Source organism: Lineus longissimus, chromosome 13, assembly GCF_910592395.1.
Source record: "Lineus longissimus chromosome 13, tnLinLong1.2, whole genome shotgun sequence".
NCBI classification, from domain to species: Eukaryota; Metazoa; Nemertea; class Pilidiophora; order Heteronemertea; family Lineidae; genus Lineus; species Lineus longissimus.
This window is the reverse complement of record NC_088320.1, coordinates 16,532,342-16,556,398: the sequence shown is the minus strand read 5'-3', so window position 1 is coordinate 16,556,398 and position 24,057 is coordinate 16,532,342. Positions and strand designations below refer to the sequence as shown.

At 42.1% G+C, this 24,057-nt stretch overlaps 2 protein-coding genes across 7 annotated transcripts; both read right to left on the bottom strand.

The window, feature by feature from the left end:
- Window positions 1–1,665: 1,665 nt before the first annotated feature.
- On the bottom strand, window positions 1,666–18,547 carry LOC135497743 (TRAF3-interacting protein 1-like). 6 transcript variants are annotated; one of them, XM_064787578.1, is made up of 15 exons: window positions 18,301–18,547; window positions 17,632–17,700; window positions 17,132–17,180; window positions 15,976–16,088; window positions 15,423–15,551; window positions 14,993–15,190; window positions 14,448–14,465; window positions 12,237–12,312; window positions 8,406–8,435; window positions 5,135–5,228; window positions 4,671–4,757; window positions 4,172–4,286; window positions 3,741–3,860; window positions 2,925–3,148; window positions 1,666–2,428 (listed from the first exon to the last, which is right to left on the bottom strand). In XM_064787578.1, exons 1-15 carry the CDS (start codon window positions 18,421–18,423, stop codon window positions 2,272–2,274), a joined length of 1,602 nt encoding a protein of 533 aa, XP_064643648.1. In that variant the 5' UTR covers window positions 18,424–18,547; the 3' UTR covers window positions 1,666–2,271. The 6 variants fall into 6 exon arrangements, with proteins under 6 accessions (XP_064643648.1, XP_064643645.1, XP_064643647.1 ...); XM_064787575.1 differs by lacking the exon at window positions 14,448–14,465 and adding an exon at window positions 13,726–13,854; XM_064787577.1 differs by lacking the exon at window positions 14,448–14,465 and adding an exon at window positions 13,786–13,854.
- A 620-nt stretch (window positions 18,548–19,167) lies between these two features.
- Window positions 19,168–22,821, bottom strand: LOC135497887 (NADH dehydrogenase [ubiquinone] 1 alpha subcomplex subunit 8-like). Its single transcript, XM_064787878.1, has 3 exons — window positions 22,624–22,821; window positions 20,144–20,319; window positions 19,168–19,835 (listed from the first exon to the last, which is right to left on the bottom strand). The coding sequence occupies exons 1-3, from the start codon at window positions 22,750–22,752 to the stop codon at window positions 19,613–19,615; spliced, it is 528 nt and encodes a 175-aa protein (XP_064643948.1). The 5' UTR covers window positions 22,753–22,821; the 3' UTR covers window positions 19,168–19,612.
- Window positions 22,822–24,057: the final 1,236 nt, after the last annotated feature.

Below are 24,057 nucleotides of genomic sequence, written 5' to 3'. Positions count from 1 at the left end.
CCCCCCCAGATGTCAACGCAGGCCTATCTCATTGCTGGTATAGCCATACCCCTTGGTCGTTTCCACACAGTGATAGTCAGGGTTTTGAACAATGGGAGAGAAGTTCACATTGACGTTTTGGGATCCCTGCAAAAACTCCCTGTAGGCCTATATATAACATGACGTCCACCTCAGCCTACAACGTCCTACATGAAATCTACAAGTGACTCAAGTCAACCTTGGTGAAACAGACAGGTGTCACAGATCAGACATCCGTATACTTTGTAAACTCAAGACGAACACAAAACTCAAAACTGTCCATGAAAACATTTTATGATTTCATTTCAAAATAAATCAGAGAAATTTGTAAATTCCTCAGCCCTGGCATTTTATCATGTGCCCAGTGTCACCCCAATGTAAACAATCGACACAAAATCTTTTTGTTTGTGGCCGTTTCCGGAAAGATTTCTGGAAAATGGTCGCAGACAAACTTATATTGAAAACAAAACATTTCTAAATTTTGATCTCTACAAGTTAGGCTCACAATAATAAAGGAATATAACCGTTTTATAAAAATTTGCACTTTTTAAATCCCCCAAAAATCAGGCCAACTCATCAAAAGGTATCAAAATTTGTGACAAAATTCAGCAGGAACTTGAGAAGAGACGGATGGAACCATATGCAGTTCAAGAAATGAGCGCTCTGGATGGATTCATTGTTTGCACATGAAAAATCTCCAAACATGGATGGAACAGCAATTTTTTATTTGGATGGAATAAATAACTTCTAAGTACAATTTTCATGTCCTAACTTGGTGTACAACTGACATTTAACAAGATAAGTAATCATCTATATGATTATGAATGATGATGGAAGGATACATTTCAAATATTCTAACTCAAGTCAACCAGAAATGGAAGAATATAATCCCAGGGGGGTCACTCCACTTCACACCCTTGCGCATTCCAGCCTAAAATGACACACTTCCATTTGCAAATGGGGCCAGTTCAGGTGAGTCAATCCACAAACTTTTTGCACCGAGTTAATTAAGTTCAGCACTAATAAGTTGCCAATTGCCTTTAATTGCAACAGAGTGCAGAGACTATATTCAACTAGCTGAGGGCCAACCAACCGACCACATCTGTAAAAGCTTGAGGTTAGAACCTTCGGCCTTGAACTCACGAGACACGACACCTCGTTAATCAGCTAATTGGCATCCGCAAAGATGAAAACCTAACACAAACCTGATTGGTCCACCCTCCAAAACTGATCATTTCTGGCCAACCTGAGGCAGGGTTCTGATTGGTCATCATTTATAGCACACAATGAATGGACGGAACTCTAACCCACATCACGGTCCACACCAACCACAATAACACTACAATAGCTTAATGGTTGCGGACCAGATTCTCATCCCTGATAAGTCTAACAGTCGTTCATAAAACCTTGATTACTACTGTGCAGAAAGTTGTAAAGTGTTCAAAATCGTCACATTTAAACCAAGGCACTATATTTTTGGATTATGTAATCCTGTGGATGATGAATAAATTGCTTTGCTCGGATATTGTCGGTGAGATTTGATATCAAGAACTTTCCCACCTACTTTAACAGGGTAGCAGACTAATTCCCTACAGATGGTGCAGTGCACCACTGGTTCAAAATAGTGTTGTTTGGGGATGATGTTCCTACACCACCTCTAGTCCCCCGACCGTGTAACGAACTGATAAACCACCAATACTATTGTATCTGGGCAGGACGCACTCACTTCCACAACAACCTGCTGGTGACGTATGAGAGATGTCCACGAGAACCATGGGTGGTTTCAAAAGTACAAGCATCCGACATTCTGGCAGATTCGATGAAATCTAACGAAACTATCACAAACAAATCCTTCCAATGAGATTAAGGCCTGGCTTCCACTCAGCAGAAGTTGCTGGCCAATGAAGGAAACTTCAAAGATTTTCACAAGTGTTGGACTAATTCAATATAAGTTACTGGCTCTGCAACTGAACTGACAGCCAAGCAAGTGGAGCCCGGGAAACCTGCCTGCTTTTCCTGTATTCAGACCAAAGACAAGACACTCACGATATTAATCCACGACCAGGGTTGAGACAAGATCGCTGAGAGGGCCACAAACCATGGTAAGTGGTCAACACAGCAACAGACAAACACGGCCTGTCCTTATGACCCTCTATCCAATCACCTGCAGCATTCACTCCCTAAAGAATCCGTGTCATTTAAGTCCTAGGCCCCATTTGCGATTGTCCACACAGCATAACCCACACCATGTCTTCAGGACTTGGACACGCTCCCCAACATCTTGCCAATCTTTTCGTCGTTCCGTACAATATTTGATTTTACTGCGGCGATGAGGACAAGCTGATCAGCAATGAGTTGATCAAGGTCTTTCAGCTGTCCCTTCAGTGGTTCTATCGACATCTCAGTCACACTGCAAGTCAAACAGCAAACGGTAAACATCAAGAAAGAGATGAAATCGGTTCATTACCTTGGTTTAAAAGTTGTCATTATCACAAGCAAAGGTTAACAAATTTTCATCTGTACACCACAAGACTTCATCAGGAAGCGACTCAAATGAAACCAGAAATGAGCGGCACCAGACTAGAGGCTCCCCACTCACCCGCCAGACATTAACCACAACAGTGGCCACAAGTTTTCGCATATCTTTGACCAGATCTTGAACAATAAAATTCCCCGGCAAGATCTGGATGACATCAGTAATATCGACAACCTCTCTATTAAGGACACCATCTCTATTAAAGACACAAGTTTTGGTCCCAAATTGGTTGTTTCCATTCAATTCGACCCTGCGAATCAGGACCTCTTTATTAAGGACAGCACTCGTCAGTCCCCAGGGTGTCCTTAATAGAGAGGTTCTATTGTATTTCAAACCTTGAATCTGGCCATCCATAGTCTAGTAGACATACCTTTGTTCTTGTTTCAACGACAGAGTATGCTCTTTATTCTCCTTCTTCCACTTTTCATTCTCCTTCTGCATCGAGTCAAGGTCTTCCTGGACGTAGTCCATGATCTTGCCCAGCGGGTTAGCACTGCGCGTCAACGTCTGGATACTCCCGCGGAGCTTGTCGATTTCCTTCTGAACCATCTCTCGCTCTTTTCGCCGGGCAGCATCAGACACCATGGGTTTTTCCTACAAATTCAACGCATCGTTATAACTTTGTATTTCTCATATTCATACACTGCCTGGGTGTACTCAATTTGTACGCCTGAAGCGTTTTGCAAATGAACAATTTTTGTCGCCAGGACCTTCGATAAAATGATCATTTCTCTGCGAGGAAAATTAGTAACAGCAGGGTTTGACCACTCAGGATTTTGACCTGTAAATTCCTCACTCACTGTGGAGTGTACAGTCCAGCTGCCTCTCAGCAGTAGGATGCAACATTCATAGCTATCTTTGCCAGCAAGGTACACATTCACTCCTGGGGGGAGAAGAAAGTAGGGTTATCTGCCTCGCTCAAGGATACCAAGACACACAGCTGTGGTCCCTCCAAGTGTTGAACCAGCAGCAGTGATCGCTCTGAGAGTCAGACCCATGACATCCAGATTAAGAGTTAGGGCTCTGACTACTATGCCACTCATTTCGCTCGAGTATGATAACTTACCACCTCCCTCCTGGCCCCCGCCTTCTGACTGCCCCCTTCCAACTCTTTATGATAACTTACCACCTCTCTCCTTGCCCCCGCCTTCTGACTGCCCCCTTCCAACTCTTTATGATAACTTACCACCTCCCTCCTGGCCCCGGCCTTCTGACTGCCCCCTTCCAACTCTTTCTTGGTTTCTAACATTTTCTTGACGAGACCACCATGTTCACCATCTTCTTCAACCTCAGACTGTCGTACAACCTACAACAAAAACAATTACTTTGATATTTACTTGTGACTTGAGAGTCAACTAGGAGATTATTAGCGACATACATTGTAATTGGAATTTAAGTAGGAGGAAACTGGAGACCCGGGAGGAAACTTTCAGAGCGCAGAAATTTAGCAAACTGCTAAAATTGCTTTGATGGGAAAAAGATTGATAAAAGGCAAAATATATTTCAGCAGAGTTTGCTGGTGTTCCTCATCATCACTTGGTATCTAAACGTGTTTTGTCTCATCCGCCTGTGACGTTACGCTATTTCTCACGGTCGCGCCTGCACAGTTCAACGTACCGGCTCAGGTTCTGGCGGAGGTATCGCTGTATCTTCTACCATAAAGTTATCATCATCATCAGATGGATTGTCGTCATCTACGATCACATTAGTCACATGTTTACCACTTCCCACCCTGAAATAAACAAATATCAAATTGGAACGCTCTGGCAAAAATACGCATATCATTCAGTTAACGTAATGATTACATGATAACTAAGCAGCAAGCAGACATGGACTGGAACCCACAATCCTAGCACTGCGACTCACCTTATCCTGTACGCAACTGGGCATCACATTGGCAACTAATCATCAAATTCAACTTCTTTAATCACAAGATATTTCATTGGCTAATATTTATAAAGACTAGTAAATGCTTTTACTACAGTTTTCTACAGAGACGGCTAGTGTAAATGTACATGAAGGTTAAAGTAAAAGCATTTACTAGTCTTTTATAAATATCAGCCAATGACTTTTTTGTAGAGAATCATGTGTAAGACGACCATAGCCTCAACTTTACCTGATGTCTGGTTCCTGTGTCGTATCAGTTTTGGGTTTGATCTTAGGTGGCGCTGGTCGTGCACTCGCTGGCCTTGCCATACGACGTCTGCAAGAAAATAATGAAACGATGATTACGCAATAACAGTAATTGTGATCCTTTCAACAATCGCGAATCTCATGATTGCTGATTAGGACGACAGCTCCATACACTCTGTCAGGCGGGAGTGACAATAACTGTGACTGGTACTCTCACAAGGTGGCAGCACTGTGGACAGATCAGACGATCGCTCAAGTCTGCCACGTTCCTGATGACATCACACGCACAAGTTGGCACAATGCGGATATCATGTGATCACAACCAACTCTCTAAGCCAATCAGAGCTTGCTACAGTGGCATGTGACATGCATGTAAGATCATGATTGTCGTGAGGAGTTTCCGAATCTCTCCCCCATAATGCCTCAATATTTCACCCATCAACTTACGCGGCCATGACTTGTGGCGGTAGATCATCCTCTCCGACCGTCCCGTTGACTGCCTCTTCATCTCGCTTCTCCGCACGGAACTGCTCATCCTCATCTGAAACACAAGAATTTGAAAGTCAAACACATCGCGTCGATCCAGACAATATCGACAAAATAAGCTGCAAGAGCAATTTTCATTGAAATTTACAAGCAGAGGCACAGCCTTTAGCGATCTTGGCTGTGTCCCTGGCTGTCACTTGCACAAATGTTGTAAGTGTATTATTTGAATTGTCTTGGCCAAATAAACTTCACCTAAACCTACTATTAGCTGGTGTTGCTATCAAAATTAAGACACATTTTATTGAGCATTTCCAATGATGTTCAGTCAGGGAAACTAAAACTCCCACATATTGTCAACACAGAAATATTCATGGCCGGTTTATTTCATAGTGTAACTTCGGCAAATTTTTTATTAGTGTTAAAACTACAACAATATGTGACCCGTCACAGCAAAACCAGGCGCATGTCGCTCTGAGCTTGGCAGGTTGAGACGGACTGTTTGTTCATTTCTCTATTGTCTGCCTATTGTGAAATATGAGCACATCAATTTCTTCCATTATCTCCTGGTGTCACTTTGGCTCATCTTCTGTGCGACATGCGCCTGGTTTTGATGTGATGGGTCACATATATACACTATCATGAGGGGTACAGTCTTTTTGGGGATGTGGTTTTATATCGAAGGTTGCCATCAGGATTCAGGATAAAGGCATACTCATTTCTAGCGGTATTCAGAAAAGAATTTGGTTGGAATTCGACGAAAAATCGTTAATCAGGAGTTTGTACATGGTTTTATGGGACGACGGAACAGGGGATAGCATTATTGAGGCAGGTAACCCCCCTTCCCCCTTCATATATGTGAGGGACCTTAAATGAAGTTGTATTAATATTTACAGACATTTATTGGAAAGTTACATGTACATGCCATTAGCAACAAAGATTTTAGACAATTCTAAAATGTTTTAAAGCTATTTAAAGCCAAATTTCATTATACCCAGTAAGCTTCAGCGCCCCCATAAACAAGTGATTTTCATCACTGCTACTTGCGATAATAATCACTGCGATGTGCAACGAAAAGATCTCTCATCTGCTGGTATGGTGAAACTAACAATCGCTGGGTTTGACATCGATTGCAAGATGCGGCGATTATCGACGCTGGTCGCAAGCGTTGTGCATGTGATCATGATCGCAGCAACAAAACTTGCTTGTGTGCGAGATGCTAGCCTTTAGCTATTGTTAGATGTGCCTTATCATTTCAATGATTTATTTTGTTACGTGTCATTGCTGTAGGGTAAGTTGTAAACTACACTGAGAGAAGTTTGTCGTCAAAGAAAACAGCCTCAAAACTCGATAAAGATAAACTTTCCGTGGTAATGTTCCTCACTCAAAACACAAGGAAAAGAGCTATATAAATTTGACATTTATCATCATTATCAAAGCAAAGCGTTTTGGTGTTATTCTTATTTTAGAGAAACTTTGTTGGGTTTGGAAAAGCAGTTATAAATTCTATGACTAAGTTTGTATCTATCCAAAAAGCAGCGGAAGGCTATTTACTCTATAATTTATTTACTCTACAATACTCTATATTCATGTTTGATATCAACACACATCGAGACCAGATCCATGATAGCAATAATATATAAGGCGAGCTGTTTTAATGATAGATAAAGCTCAGAGCACACAGAGACGAGATCATGTCACAGCTGATCACTCTCAAATCCTTCATCAGGGAGCACAGTGCGAGCACCGGCCTTGTGATCAGGAGGAAGTAGGTTAAAAACGCAGCTAGTGCCACTTTGTAACTCTCAACTGGCCTGATATATAACCTTGCTTGCGCTAGATTGTGGCCGCCCTTGGTTCTCCAGATTCTGAATAGGCTGGGTAATAATGTTTGTGATTGTGAACCCCTCCGAGGCAAGGATAATACAGTGAAACACAGGACACACACTGGCAGAAGCACAGAAGGACCTCTGTGACACAATCCCTACCAAGGGAACCTGGAGGTAACTCTGTGAGCTCAAAGCTTGTCATGCCTTTCAAAACAAACACCAGATGAAGTAAATAGAGAAGACAAGATGAAGGTACTACACCACTACAAGAGAGCACAGAAGATATGTTCAATAAACAGAGTTTGAAATTCCACCACAGATTTGATACATTGTCTCCAGGTTGATGTTTTGCGTATTACACCAGATAGAGCTCTTCTTTTGGAATGAGTTTACAATTCCCGATCACGCCCCCTCCCTAAAAAAGGTCATCACTAGTTGACGAAATAAGTGCAATATTCAATGATATTGAATGTGATCAAACTACGTCAGTTCCGATCGGGGATTACCAATTTTGACCGCTAGATCCTGACCAATAAACAACAGACAGTTGTATTATTAATGATGTAAACCAATACTACAGTACTACCACCTAAAGTGTTTCCCTCGGAGGAACATTTTAACTGAGACAACATCAAATGCCGCATCTTTCCCCATTTTTATTTGATTCCTTGTTGTGCAAGGCAAAATTGAATATATGGGCCTTTGCCTCACCTACGTTACTTTTCCCTGAAGTGCCCCGCAGACAGGCAATTTTTATCGCTGCGATAATATCAATGAGTGATAAATCTCATATGTCTGCAGGTAAATCAGGTATGGCTGGGTTCAACATCTATCAGTATCACAAGTAAAGTTCAACGATTTTTGTCACAACACCTACTGTGGCCTCTGCAAATACTGTGATCCTGTGCATGGATAATGCGATAAAGCTTGCCAGTCTGCAGGGTGCTTGAATTGCGACATGATGTGATCTTATAAAATGGCCCGCTGAGAGAACACGGAATGACAGGGGACTATAATACACAGATGTACAAAGATTCAATAAAGTGCAGAAGTGTTAAATTGCCAGCTAATATTTCTACATCTCCCTCAGTCATGGCGATACAACGCACTGACAGTCATATAGTTTTCAGAATGACTCGTCAGTATTTCAGACTTGGACCAAACTTTTCAGATACGAATACCATGAATTTAAGCTCCCAAATAAAATCCACAATTGTGTCAAGAGTAGACATCACCTATCACGCAAAGCCCATCTACATAATTCAGAATCAACAATGAAAGGGTTAAAACGTATTTTTTCAATTATTGCAGGATATATTTGATATTTCATGAGATATTACCGAGATAGAAATATTAGCTGGATTTACATTTGCAGTGCCCCCTAGTGCTGAAAAATAGAAGCTTACCTTCGTCACTCGACTCCAAGCCTCCCCGCCCTAAAATATTCACACAAAAACAAAACATGCGCGTCGTTAGTGCCACACACTCAAATTAAAACCTGTGTGCTGTCAATCAAACCAAATGTAAGGTCACTTCAAACACATGCAGATGTGCATGGTTTCAATACAGGGTGTCCAAAAACAGAAACAAACTAATTTTCGCACATTTGACCTTAATTTACAAATAATTTTAAAAAAAATTTAAATTCAAAAATTTTGGGTGGAGAAACCTAAGAAATTCAGCTTTTTGCTAAAAATTGTAATAAATTTTTTAATTTGTTTTAAATTTTGAAAAAAGATTTACCCAGTATATGGTATTATAATAAGATGGTCACAGGCACTTAAGATCAATTTAAGAGGTACATGTCCTGCAAATACAGTAAGGACAAAAAGCACCACTTTCTAAAGAATGAGCACAAAACCATGATTACAATATTTTTCGGACACCCTGTACATCATTTCTGTTCGGGGCTACTGTGACTTGATACCAATGATTCTGTATCTTGCTATAAAGACATCCATGGACTATCACAGAAAGTGCATCAACTCATCTCGTGACATCAGTGACGGTCTCACTTCTTCATTCAGGCCATCCATAAAAATGTTTGTTTCATGTAACCCAACCCCACGTTTATACAAGAAAGTATTTTTACAGCAGAATCCCTCAGGACATCCTTCCTATCTAAGGACATTGTTTTTGTGGCAAATCAGTCAATTCCATTCAATTTAGACTTCTATTATCAGGACACCTCTCTATTAAGGACAAAATCTGTAAGGTGTTCCTAATAGAGGGGTTCTATACAACTTTGAAAACAGGTGTCAATTTGAAAAATATCTGTGTTTTTTTCGAATTAACCAAAACATTGACAGATCTTGGTTCATGAAAAACTTTGTGTTTGGGTTTGTTTTAGCAGGGTTGCTAGGGTTGCAGTCCTTGGACTAATCTAATAATAACATATTTTTATGGATGACCTTGTCCCATGTTTTCAATGACACACCAGCTTCATTTTTTACGAGAACAAATTCTACAACGTTTAAGTATAAATCTGACAGGACTGTTTGTTCACATCCAGAATAAATTGGAAACCAATTTAATAGAGGAAAGTAGTATAGGTGTTCATATTTTTAAAACAAGGAAAAAATACCATCCTAAGAATTCTTTCCAAAGATGATGAGTATTTGAAATTGATATGAAGACAGGAAAAGTGCATGAAGTGGTGAAAAGGCCATTTGTTATTAACATTTTGTTTGACAAACATCCAATAGAGGGAGTGCGGATGACGTCAATATAGAAATATGATGTCATTTTAGACGTCAGAATTACGTCACTGACCTATTTAAGTGCATCACGTAATAAAGTGTGGTGACGTCCTCCATGACGTTGTCCAAACGTGGCACACTCAGCAGGGAGGTAAAGGACACAGATTGACGTCCAAAAAGGAAGATGCCAAATGACGTCACTGCGTACGCTCCACAGATCATGTGCAATCCCGACGTACTGGATGGCAAACAATGACCGGGAACGACAAAGTTTGTCACCACAGACGAGGTACTCAGGTTGTTTATACTGAGGCACAACATACACTGGTCCACTCATGTAGTTGTGAAGGATACACTAGTTTTGGTATCACAGAGCAAGTCATTTTACCGCTCATGGCCACGTGTTTTTAGTCCAATGTTTCTTTCGTAAACGTTTATTTTAGGCACTGTTATGTGTTGAAGATTAAAAAGGTCGATTTCTCGGAAGACTCGTATAAATTTGAAAAATTTGCCGGTTTTTGGCAACGAATTCTAAAATACCTTGGTACCGTAAAGTCAACTTTTAAATGGAAAATGCATAAGCCTCGTTCTGAGAGTGGAGTGTTTTGGACACGCAACCAAGATGCTCTACCAAAGTTCCCTCGGGTTGCACTAAAATGTGGAACCATGCACACAGCTCACTTCAGAAGTTTGAGGCTCTCAAAACACTGCTTCAAACACAAATCTGCCAAGGAAGCATCAACCACCCGGAGTTTTTTAATGAGCACTACACATATTTGCTGAGAAAAACGCTCCAAATAGCCCATTTGCGCGGATTTTAGCGTCACTTGAGCGAGCCGATCCGGACTTCCTATACGCGCTGCCGTAACATAATGTAAACAACGGCGCTACCGGCGCTCCGGGCAGGCGATGGATGGAATTTGCCAAATTCGCACATATTCAAGTTATTTCGTGGCCTATCTTTTTAAGTTTGAGGTATTTTAGAATAGAAATTGAACCCTCGGCTTCGGACCTTGGTTGAGTTACCAAGACACTCTCGGGTGGAGCTAAAATTTCGTCCAAACCCTCGCCTGTCGGCTCGGGTTTGGACTGTATTTTAGCTCCACCCTCGAGTGTCTTGGTAACTCAACCAAGGTCCTCCGCCTCGGGTTCAATTCCTTAAATATAAATCAAAGATTTAAGTCTGACATCTGATACACACCAACCAAAGCCCAGTGTTGCCTCTAGACTGATTCAGATTTCCAATCTTTACTAGTACATGCCCCTGATGAAACAAAGCAAACAGGCGAGAACAGCCATGTTTCAAGATAAACACATAATCGGTCGCCTCGATACAGACTCAAGATTATGATATAATCGCCAAATGGTGCGACATCTGCATGCGTTTGACAGTGTGTTAGATGTTACGACGTTAAGTAGCTTTGAAGCAGTAGATTAAATCAATGTCTTCCATGCGCAAAGAAAATGACCAGCATTCTTCTTCTTCATTTGCTCAGCACTTGGAGGAGTTATTTTCTCGAGAGTGCGTTTCTCCCAAAGGACGGATGAGCAAGCTATGCTTCAATTGGGATACCGGCCTTCTCAAGGGACTTTAACTTGGGACTGAGGGCAGAGGGCGAGTCCATCGCAAGCTTTTTAGAATGTCTACTCAGCTGGGTCTTTTGCTTGCCATGGCGTAGACACCAGGCAGACAGCATCGACCCAGTATTTATCTGAGCTGTGACAAATGGCCATCAGAGCGTGACAGTGTTTATAAAGGTAAAAGGAAAGTAAGAACGGAATCTTGAGGAAAAAAATATTGACTAATTCATAAATCTCTGCAAGTTGATGCAGTTGATGGTTTCCTGGCAGTCGTATTGAATATTGCTCCGGGCCCGAAATCCATAGGGAACCTCACCCACCCAATCATGCCACAGTATATCCATAGGGTACCTCACCCACACAATCATGCCACAGAATATCCATAGGGTACCTCACCCACACAATCATGCCACAGTATATCCATAGGGTACCTCACCCACCCAATCATGCCACAGTATATCCATAGGGTACCTCACCCACCCAATCATGCCACAGTATATCCATAGGGTACCTCACCCACACAATCATGCCACAGTATATCCATAGGGTACCTCACCCACCCAATCATGCCACAGTATATCCATAGGGTACCTCACCCACCCAATCATGCCACAGAATATCAAAGCCTATGGTCTGACTGGTTCTGCAGTGAAAGTTTGGAATATGAAATCCAAGATGGCCAACTGGCGGCCATATTGGATATCTTATCGGGTTGGCCAAGACCATGGTCATAATGCAATCGACTTGGACAAGTCTTGCTGTCTAGGTTAAGAAATGTTATTGTGATGAGATTGTCATGGAAACCAGTGAGGTTGTCATGGAAACCAGAAAAACCAGTGAAGTTGTCATGGTGTTGTGAAAACCAGTGATGTTGTCATGGAAACCAGTGTCAAGTCAAACGGCATGCAGTGAAGTGTCATGTGTCGCGATGCCAATATTTCAGGAGACGAGACGTACCTTCACGGTGGCGCCGCCTGGAGCCTTTAGCTGACGATGGCCGCGGTATTCTGGCAGCAGGTGGTTCACTTGGAGCCTGAAGGAAAAGAAGAAAAAATCAAAATTTTTTATTTATACACCTGCAAAGTAAGTCTTGAATATTTCCCGAGAACAGCTGACAACCCAAAACCAACATTCAGCGCAACATACCGATATTGTCAGGAATGTTTGAAAATTGAGTTGTATGCAAGTCATTCAACAATGAATCATTCAGGCACTTTTTTCAAGCCATTCAAAAATCCATACAAGCCAGCAAGTTGAAGTTTCTGGTATACGGCAGTTTGTCTTAAATATTCTCCATAACAATTCTATCTGAGGGAAAGGAATAAACGATAGCACAAACAACTGTTTGAGACATTCATCCCAGCTCTCAGACAGTTCTTAAAGGGACAACTTGGGTGTAGGAGGAACCAGGAGGATAGTTCCTCTGATTGCCACCATGCACCACTACTTGCAGTATCATGCTGATCTCGGATAATGATTTTAGTCCAAGTTTTCGCCATGGTTAGCAAGTTTCATGGAGGCGTACAGGTATTTCATGTCAGTGCATTGTTTATTTTAGTTGAATGATTTTTCAGTTGCCCTGTTACTCGTGTTAGGAGAAGTCACGGTCCAGCTGGAAGTGGTTTTGGTTTGAAAACCCAACAACTATTACACTCAAGTTGTCCCTTTAAGATGAAATAAAATGATAGAAAGATGACAACCACAAAAGCTGTAGGTAGGATTTACGAAATTTGACGTTTAGACACGACAGACGAATAACGTAAGTGCGTTTTGGTGAGTGTTAAAAAAAAAAAAAAAAATTTTGGAAAATATCGTCATTTTTGGCACCAACAAAATGAAATGTAAGGGTAGGTTCACAAGAATTAGCGAACAAACGAAAATTGAGATGAAGAGTTACACATAAAAATACAAAAGTGTTTAGAAACAGATTAACCTTTTTCACTCTTTGTTAATGAATCTATGCAGGGATACAATATTGGAAAATATCGTCATAACTTAATGAAAGAAAATGCTGGAACGGTTAGGTTTGTACCAAGCATCCATGTCAAGTGATCATCTAACATCAGCTGGTCGAGACAAGAGCAATCTACCATCTCCCTCAGATAAATACATGATAGATTTGATGTTCAATTGTATACATTATAAACTTGATTGAGGTTTTATATCTTTATTACGTTTCTTGAACCTTTCAGCCCTCCAAATACCCGTTGATGCCCGCAGCAGTTTCCTTTAAACACCCATGAACGCTCACAATTTAGGTGACATCTGACACCAAAGTGCTGAATGAAAACAGTGTTCTACTTGAGCCGATGTTCGGAGCAAAAATGAAGGAGACATCAAAACAAAGAGTGAAAAAGTATGGGAACAACAAAAAGTGAAGTTCAAAACGGTAGTTAGAATTTCAACGCCACAACTGCACGCCAACAACGTCAATGACGTCATCTACCTCGTCAGCTTCTGGGGTGACACTTTCATTGCCGTCGCCGTTAGCGTGAATGTTCAGTACCGGTGCGGTCTCGTCTTCTTTCTTCTTCTCAGCCTCCTTGTCACGGTCGCGCTCACGGTCGCGGTGGCGCTGTTATCGGAGAAGCGGAAGAACAAGATTATGAAGCATTAGTACCAACCAGCTACTTATTGATTAGTACTCTAATGCAGAGTTCTCCGCACAGTCTAAGTTGACCTGGTGCATTTACCAAATTTTCGAGTGGCGAGAAAAATTTCATATTTTTTTTGGTTTTTTTCCCGTTTTTTCTCAATTACCAAAATATACACTGTGCACCCAAAATGGGGGATCTCCTTCACTGAGTTTGGCCACAAAAGACCCAGGTTTGGTGCAAAAACTATGAAACCATGTGATGATGAAAGCATGGTTTGTCCCAGGGATATGCAATTGAGAGCCCTGTGTGGGCAAGTGTATGCTCGGTAGCCGACCCCCCCTTATGCCGGTGCCCCATTATAATGAAAGTGAGTATACAGGATTACAAAGCATAAAATATGTTAGCAGTGACGGCCTTCCTTTTTTAATTATGATTATTGATGTCTAGATCAACTAAATGGAGTTATGATTTATGATTGACCAAATGACAACTAGACTTGAGCTACCAACATAAAAACTAGAGAAATGTAGACCAAACTAAAAGTGTTAGTTTTATTTCTCTAAGCACTCACATCTTCTGAATTTTCTTCCTGTAAAATGAAGCACCCCAAAATCAAAACTTGAGGCAAACTTAAATTGATAAAAAATAGGAATTTCTACTTGGAATCATTCATCGAGCAAATGCCAGAATCAGCACAACATTTCCACAGTTCGAGGCAGGAGATGTTGTCCCTATTCTCGAGGTCATCTCGCTTACACACAGAAAATGCTTAAATAGATATCACTGTGCCAGGCGGAGGAAGCCATTCAAGACCACAACAAACCAGCAGCAAACAAAAGACTGAGAAGTAGCATACAGCGTTTTTTTGGTTGATTGCGCCAAAATTTAGGTTTGTTTTGGCTTCTAACTGCCAGCTCCAACTGGTGTGATGATGTCTATTTTGCCGATTCTCCACAGTGAGACATATTCAGCAAGTCAAGCAACCCGTCCAATCACGACAACAGCATAGTTGGACACACAGCCTATAAAGATCTTAAAATGTTCAATCGGAACACAGAAGAACTCTAAAGCTGCCCCCCCCCTCAGATGTAATGGACTCCCCGGGGCCACACCCACCTTCTTCCTCTCCTCCTTATTCTCCTTATCCTTATCTCGTCGATCTCGACTCCTCTCCCGTTCACCCCGGTCGCGACTACCTTCTCGATCCTTCGACGACCGACTCTCTTTCTTGTCGTCTTTCTCACGTTCTTTCCCACGATCGCGACTACCTGACCCTTGACGCTCGCGGTTTTCCTTACCACTTCCATCTCGTTCCTGATAAATGGAAACAAAGATGGTTTAGATCACTCAGGACATAGGTTCGATTTAGAACAGAGTTAGTGTTTGACGCGAGGATATAGACAGTGTTGCCATCTATTGTCAGAATTGGGCATTTGTATACCTGAATCACAAACGACATGAAGACCAATTGGACTTACATGACTTATGTCCTTTGTGCTCGAAACCCTCTAATTTTTAAGCAATCAACATTCTCATTTTCACTCACCCGTCTCTTATCGTCTCGAGATTCTTTATCTTTTTTCTCCTCCCGTTTTGAAGAGCCCCTCGGCGGCTTGGAGCTTTCTCCTGGTTTCTCACCCTTCAGCGCTCGCTTCACATAATCATCATTGTCAATCTAAAAACATTAGATAAGAAATAATTATCAACTTTTATGCGCACTTGACAGATAAAGCCCAGTTTATCCCTTTTTTTTCCCTAGGCCTGTTCAAGGTAACAGTCAGGGACACCTCTCCATATCGATCCTTTGAGATCCAAATCTTTCTAGCAACTATTTTAAACGACCGGTTGAGAAGATCATGATGATAAATTGTGGATATTGTGGACTTGTGAATCTGATCACTTTCTATCGATCATGCTTTTAGTGAAATAACGAATAATGTATTATTGTGAAAATATCGACTCGGCCAATGACAATACTCGGTCAGATTTCCAGCATGGCTTGCAAATGTCACTGTTCATTGCTTTCTTCAAGTCCTCCTATCGTACGTAGAAAGGGACGAGATCTGTGGTTTAGGCCTCAATCATCAACATCCACTCACCTTTTTATTACAAGCTGTGGCCAATTCTTGTAAAAATTCATTGGTTTTCTCCGGTTCATGTCCGGCCACAATTTTGGACGGTCTGACTGACAATGGTTTGCCTACCACTAACGCTGCAACATAGAAATAAGAGTCTTAACGCAGGAATCACAAAACTAGTGTTGAATGCGCCAAAGTCAAACCCACGACTTCCTGAATATGAGCCTGTTAAAACCATGCCACTGACCTCCCCTTGTTTCATCCCATATGCCACACTTGAATATCAACTTCTTTACTGCATTTGATAAATGATGTCATTCATTCGAATCCAAGAGGAGCTGACATAGCATTGCCGTCACTCCACCGAGATTACTTACTCCAAGAGGAGCTGACATAGCATTGCCGTCACTCCACCGAGATTACTTACTCCAAGAGGAGCTGACATAGCATTGCCGTCGCTCCACCGAGATTACTTACTCCAAGAGGAGCTGACATAGCATTGCCGTCGCTCCACTGAGATTACTTACTCCAAGAGGAGCTGACATAGCATTGCCGTCGCTCCACTGAGATTACTTACTCCAAGAGGAGCTGACATAGCATTGCCGTCGCTCCACCGAGATTACTTACTCCAAGAGGACCTGACATAGCATTGCCGTCGCTCCACCGAGATTACTTACTCCAAGAGGAGCTGACATAGCATTGCCGTCGCTCCACCGAGATTACTTACTCCAAGAGGAGCTGACATAGCATTGCCGTCGCTCCACCGAGATTACTTACTCCAAGAGGAGCTGACATAGCATTGCCGTCGCTCCACCGAGATTACTTACTCCAAGAGGAGCTGACATAGCATTGCCGTCGCTCCACCGAGATTACTTACTCCAAGAGGAGCTGACATAGCATTGCCGTCGCTCCACTGAGATTACTTACTCCAAGAGGAGCTGACATAGCATTGCCGTCGCTCCACCGAGATTACTTACTCCAAGAGGAGCTGACATAGCATTGCCGTCGCTCCACCGAGATTACTTACTCCAAGAGGAGCTGACATAGCATTGCCGTCACTCCACTGAGATTACTTACTCCAAGAAGAGCTGACATAGCATTGCCGTCACTCCACTGAGATTACTTACTCCAAGAGGAGCTGACATAGCATTGCCGTCACTCCACTGAGATTACTTACAAACAAAATCAACTGCTTTCTGCAGAAATGCCATCTTGGAATCTTTGTCCTGAAAGTGAAAGAGAGAATACAACACATCATCAATCCGTAACAGGGCAGGACAATATTCAAGACGTTTTATGACATCGGCTGGACCTCCGAGATTGCCTCATCACATATTTAGCAGTGGGCGACTTGAGGTTTCCTGAGAAGTTGCCAGGAGGCAAATGTTTCAACCTGTCTGGTTGTCTGATACAATTGGACACAGCACAGCTTCCCTGCGATATGTTGTTTATTTTACTGGGTATACAGTGGAACTTCCCTTAGTGGACACCTCTCTATTAAGGACAACCACTGTATGAAGGACAAAATTGGTACCAAATTGGGTGTTTCCAGTCAATTTCACCACCTCTCTATCAAGGACAGCACTTGTCAGTCCCGAGGGTGTCTTTAATAGAGAGGTTCTACTGTATATTCTCCGCTGGTCTGCTGCCAAGGCAAAAGGTTTCCGAGCAACTCACCTTAATTTGATCTGAATTTAATTCATTTTCTGTATATAAACCCTTCATTGTTCCAGTGTTTTTTATGACCTGAAAAGGAAATACCACATATTCAATTTCAAACCAAGATGAACTGTACGATTAATATCTGTATGACAGGCTATCTGCAGCCATTCCATTACGCCACTTCCATGTACAACAATTTTGGTCCTGAATATATATGCTGATGGTATGACTTGCGCATAACTGACCAATCAGCTGTTGGAACCAGCATTAAGCAAAAAAGGTCAATCATGCATAATGAGGTGGGCAACATTAATGTTGCGCAATATTATCGCCACTTCTGCGTTGTATCGCCATTTACGTCATGACGTTAATTCCTAATTAAAAAGTGGCGATATGACACACAATCTTCTCACGATTCGGCAATATAATATTGTGCACTGTTTCAACATCGTCTCACGGACGTCATCTTCGTCATGGTTGGTCAACGATGTCGAGCCCGACAGTTTCAGTCAGCGACACTGACAGGCTAGCGCACGAGATTATACCCTTTAATTCAATCAAATCTTTTTCACGATGATACTGTGAAGGCAATGTTGACTGTGGTCACTCTCACATCTCAGAAATCTCATCTAGGCCTAGCCTAGAGGTTCTAGGACTAGTAATAGGGAATGAATGGAATCTTACTGAAGTGAGAATGTCATGAAGAAAACGAAATGGAGGTTTCTTCAACAACTTTTCTGTCAGTGGCGGCTTCTTGATGACTTTTCCCAAGGAATCTTGGGTTTTCTTGACTATTTTATCATCCATTTTGAATGTTCAGTATATAAAGTATCTGCACACACAATCTCGTCGATTAAGGATTTGTATAAAACGGAGAATTTATGAAATAAATAGGATCACATCCTTGTATATTTTCATTTTTCAGAAATTCTACTCGGAATTCTATACCACAATACACTGCGGACGCACGCGCACTTGCTGACATCCGGCTGTCAATCGCGTAATCCGGCGTCGGTTACCAGGTAACCACCAATTAAATCATAGATGGCAGCACCGTACGGGGTCGAGGCACTGATTTCGTTCATTTCAATCTTGACACTAGAGGGGCTAATTTCGTTCCTTACTAATTTTTAAATTTCGGGACTGGGGAGAGTTTGTTACGGGCCTAAACAAAATTTCTTATCACGAGACAATGTCACAATCAGTCAGTTAGTTGGTGGCCCGGATTGTAGGCTCTTGCCAATGAAGACAGTAAATAACTAGTTTGCAGCTTCTTGAGGTTGTCATTGACTGTGAATCTAAAATATTGCAGTCATTATCAATGACGTCACCACCAGTGCTTAGGAATTTGTTATTTTTTATCCAATTTCGATATTTCAAAGTTCTACAGAGAGTTGAGGGCTGGGGCTTTCCATTTCTGCTGTCAAATTAACACTTTTAGGAGGGGAAAAACGTGAATCCTACAAAAGTCCAAAATGTCTCTTCCCATCTCTCTTATTGTCTCAGTTGGTACCGCGGCTCTTATCATCAAAAACTTGATAGACACAATAATAACATGACAATGGTTTATTGATACAGCCTACAGAGCAAGTGTTGAACTGGTCCACACTGATCAGCTAATCTCAATCAAACTCTAATTGAACATTGTTCCGAACAGCCTGCCACACAGTACAGTCTGCAGTTTCTGACAATTCTCAACAGATTCTGTTACATCCTGAGCCATTTGGGCATACCGTAAACCCCAAATATTCACATACCTTTTATTTTTGCATTTTTGCATTGATAGACACCCCTATTTATATCAGTGCGAAAATGAAAATCTTTATCTAAATTATTGGTATGGCGGTGTCGAAACACTAAATTACAAATGCCAAAAGTTGCAATGTCAAAAATCCCAAAATAAAAATGGCCACATTTCTAGTTCAACTGATTGACTGTTCCTTAGATATTGAAAACTCCACACGTATTTACAAATTGCCCTAAATCGTCCAAGAATTTACCACACGCGACTTTTTGCAGTCGGTGGCGCCGGCATGGACGCCATTGTTTCTTTGGTCGGTGGCGCTGGCGTTTCCTCCGGAACGTCTGGTACATGTGGCGCTGGTCTGGGCCGCTTTGATTCGTGTAATCGTACCTTCGCAAAATAACCTAGGGGCGGTTTTTCCATTCCAAATTTTTCTGCCATACACGCGTCATATACCTTCTGTGTTTTTCTACAACTGGAAGAAGAAAGGGAGAAGTCAGACCTTCAGAAATCTTATAGGAGTACTCAGTCTTACCTGGAGTTACTTACTTAATGATTGAAAATCATTCCTCAGATGGCAAATAATGTCCTTAACTGAGAGGTGTCCTGATTACAGGTCGAATTCTCCAAGGAAGTGACCAATTTGGCACCAAATGCAGTATCCATAATATGGAGGGTATCCATAGTAGAGAGGTGTCCGCTGAGGGAGATTCTACTGTATTACATTACCCGAGTTGCTTCACTCAAGGTGAAAACAAAAATACACCCGAAATCATCGCTTACTTTCGGAAAGTACATGTCTCGCTATCGCGGTCAATACATCTTGAAAATGCAGTGAATTCTTCCATGCACGTTCCTCGCACTTTCTTGAAGAACTCAATGCCACATCGCGTCACCTCCTTCCCTTCGTTGAGACATTTTCTTGGGTCTTTCTCCTCAGCGATACACAGCATGAACTCCTGCAAATGAAAACATATCGTTAAGGTCACAACCTCTCTCTCTCTTTACTTGTTTCAGAAAGTGTTTGCCATGTCTGTGAGCGTGTCACTAGATTCAATAGACAATGAAAGGAGTTTGAAATTAGTAGGAATGGGTCCGTAGAAACTACACTACAGTCAAAGTAAGCAATGGTATCGGTGCACTTTCCCTACAGGTTCTATTTTTGGTTCTATTTTCAATCTTCCTTCTTGGCAACGCAAAAATTAACAGCCCTGCACAACCGAACAATGCAAAGACAAGAGCATATAGGGGCCTAATATTGGTATCAGGCTGTTTCGCTACATTGCCAGTTCGCTACCAGTCGTTTCGCTACATGTGGCGGTCGTTTCGCTACATGGTAGGTCGTTTCGCTACATGGGTGGAGTCGTTTCGCTACATGATGGGTACGGTCGTTTCGCTACATGGAGGACGTTTCGCTACATGGGTGGAGTTGTTTCGCTACATGGATGTAGGTAATTTCGCTACATCGTAGGTCGTTTCGCTACATGGGTGGAGTCATTATTTTTTCAAGTTTGTGCTAAACTCCGGGCTAAATATTTGTTGTGAATTTAGAGAAAAAATGCTCGAGTATACTACAATCAAGATGTACAGACCGGGGGAGCTGGCGGTACGTACCCATAAGTCTTTGCGGTAGTCTCGCGCGTACCGGATATAACCCATCAAGCTTTTCTCCTTCAGAGAAATACTGCGTTGCGCTCAAGTGCCTTATAAGGCTCGGCGGAAAGCCCCCCACATGGCACTTTCAAAGTCAATAACGATGTTATCGACGCGAACCTCTCCGACAATCTCCTTCAACCTTTGCAAGATTGCTTTATAATCGCGCTTCTTTCGGCCGGACATCAATGCAAACGCGAGGGGCAACTGTTTTAAAGCTGACATTAATGTCCGAGATCGCCGGCATTTCATCTTCGCAACAGATGAACAAATCCACCTCCTGAGTAAAGCAAAGACCTGGTACGCTGATGCCACGTTTAAACTTTGCCGGTCGCTTTCCGCCGAGTATTTCCAGGCATCAACATCACAGGATGTCTGTTCCACTGGACCCAAGCAATTTGGCGGAAAGTCCAAGAACTCGGATAGTCATTCAACCGCACTTCATTCAACGCAGATTTGGAGGCCTATGCAAGGCCTTCGCGTTGGCTCGCTCAATCGTCTATCCGTGTATACGTACTTATTATTGATTGACAGGGGTCATTCAAACGCACTCCAATGCAGATTTGGAGGCCTTTGCAAGGCCTTCGCGTTGGCTCGCTCGTCGTCCGTATCCGTGTTCGTACTTTATTATTGATTGACAGGGTCATTCAAAATACTGCGTTGCGCTCAACTGCCAATTATGCATTAGTCTGGTGGACACGAGGTTGGCCTTAAACTTGCTTGAAATCGAAAATTTGGACAACACACGTGTACTACAGCGCAAACGGCAGCATTCTGACATATAGAAACATGTGGTCTGATTCTATTTTTACTTGTCATTTAGTGATCACGCGTCCAACCTCGTATGCAGGGTAATGTGGCTTTCTCATTGGTCGAACGTTAATTTTGTTCACAGGCACTTATAAGGCACTTGAGCGCAACGCAGTATTTCTCTGAAGGAGAAAAGCTTGATGGGTTATATCCGGTACGCGCGAGACTACCGCAAAGACTTATGGGTACGTACCGCCAGCTCCCCCGGTCTGTACATCTTGATTGTAGTATACTCGAGCATTTTTTCCCTAAATTTACAACAAATATTTAGCCCGGAGTTTAGCACAAACTTGAAAAAATAATGACTCCACCCATGTAGCGAAACGACCTACGATGTAGCGAAATTACCTACATCCATGTAGCGAAACAACTCCACCCATGTAGCGAAACGTCCTCCATGTAGCGAAACGACCGTACCCATCATGTAGCGAAACGACTCCACCCATGTAGCGAAACGACCTACCATGTAGCGAAACGACCGCCACATGTAGCGAAACGACTGGTAGCGAACTGGCAATGTAGCGAAACGACAGTAAACCCTAATATTCGTAACATGATTTCAAACTGATAATTTATCAGTAAAAGATACACTCTTTCCTTTGCCTTTGGCAACACTGCGACTGTTACATGACGAGGTGTAACATTAACGGCATCGAGCAAGTTGGACATAGCAACATCATCATTTTCATATACGCGCCAGCCGAATGAATTGTCAATTGTGATTGTCAATACTGTCAGGGACCTGTCGAAATTAGGAGTATATGAACTTGTGTGTATTGTAATGTACACAATAGTTTTACCTTTGACTGAAAGTCGCAGTATTTCCCAAAATACGCCGCGCCTGCCCTAAGTGCTGGAGTGGAAAGATTAAGTTCGGGAACAGTGAGTTCGTCATAGCTAGGGAGCCACGTTTCATTTGTGATCGGCATCCCTGCAACGTGCTAATAGGCAACAAAAATTCAACGCTTTGCTTTGCCCTTCAACGAAGCAAAGATGGCTGAAGGGTTTCCCCAGTCACGTGATCGGGGATTCCGCAAACGAACATCGTCAATGCGGCAGTTTCAAAAACTTGGAATGCTAATCTGGCCTCTATAATAGTTATATGACCATCAAAACACAGTTTAATGCACCTTATTATATGTGACATAAATGTATCATGTTTACTGCCTCATTAAAGAAAAAAATCACAAATTAAGTTTCAGCGCTGTTAAGTGCTGACACCTGTAGTCACCATTATAACTAAAATTCTTGACGGTCGGGTCACAGGCACGTGGAAATAAGGTCTCATTAGGGAGTTTTTTGTATACATGCGCGGCCAAGCCCTAACCGTAGTTCTTAAAATCATTGATTTCTCGGTCCTCACAGTAGGTCAGTGTTGATTTAGCAGTTGTTTTGGCAAAGACATGTTTTTCTGGAGTTTCTGAAACCTATAGACTAGAGCGCTACTCAATAGGCGGCTAACAAGAAACTGCGCATTTACTGTTGTTGCCGACGTATGTGTACACTGAACTTTTTGTGTAGCGTAAGCAACTGTCGTCTTTCAAGGGAGAATGGTCACTGTAAGAAATATTGAGGAGGAAATGTATAATATTTGGGGGTTTTTCGGTGATTGTCCGGCCCAATTGGCAATATTGCCATTTGGGATCGATGGTGAACAGAGCTAGGAGCAAATGCAACCCTTATGATTAATTTAAAGAAATAAAATGCCCGATTTAACATCCTGCAGAATCAGGGGAATCGGGCGTTTCCAGTGATATACGACACAAATGGGTTGTCCTCATGCATTCACTTTGGAAACGTATTTTAAAATAGATGTTACGTCCTGTTAATGGGACACGTCATCATCGCGTACATTTGGGAAAAACTCCCTAACGAGACCTAAGAGCTCAATCTCCAAGCGTCGTCAATGGTGTTCATCGTTGGTAAGTCTCACTCGACCTGCAACAGGTATTAGGCTACGCATCACCACTAAGCCCGCGAAAATGATTGCTGCACTACGCTGCGTTTATAGTTCTCAATACAATCGTCTTACACTCCACCAGTATGTGTCCAATTTTATTTATAAAGATCATATTTTCTTAGTTATTAATAAAATAAAACGTTTTATGAGAAAAAGTTGGACTAAGTCGTCCTTAATAAGATTTACAGTCCGAACTGGTGATGCAGTGGATGACGTAGGATTATCAAAACCCTGAATGTCAGGATGCTGATATCCAAGATGGCGGCAATGAATC

Bases quoted from the DNA above. Each gene is read 5' to 3' on its own strand.
- LOC135497743 (XM_064787575.1), bottom strand. From the start codon at position 18,423: ATGGATGATAAAATAGTCAAGAAAACCCAAGATTCCTTGGGAAAAGTC. The intron at 16,089-17,131 runs GTAAGTAATCTC...TCTATGTTGCAG, and splicing joins GAAAGCAGTTGATTTTGTTT to CGTTAGTGGTAGGCAAACCA. The intron at 15,552-15,975 runs GTGAGTGGATGT...TAATGTTTTTAG, and splicing joins CCACAGCTTGTAATAAAAAG to ATTGACAATGATGATTATGT.
- LOC135497887 (XM_064787878.1), bottom strand. From the start codon at position 22,752: ATGCCGATCACAAATGAAACGTGGCTCCCTAGCTATGACGAACTCACT. The intron at 20,320-22,623 runs GTAAAACTATTG...TTTCATTTGCAG, and splicing joins ACTGCGACTTTCAGTCAAAG to GAGTTCATGCTGTGTATCGC. The intron at 19,836-20,143 runs GTAAGCGATGAT...TTCTTCTTCCAG, and splicing joins GAGACATGTACTTTCCGAAA to TTGTAGAAAAACACAGAAGG.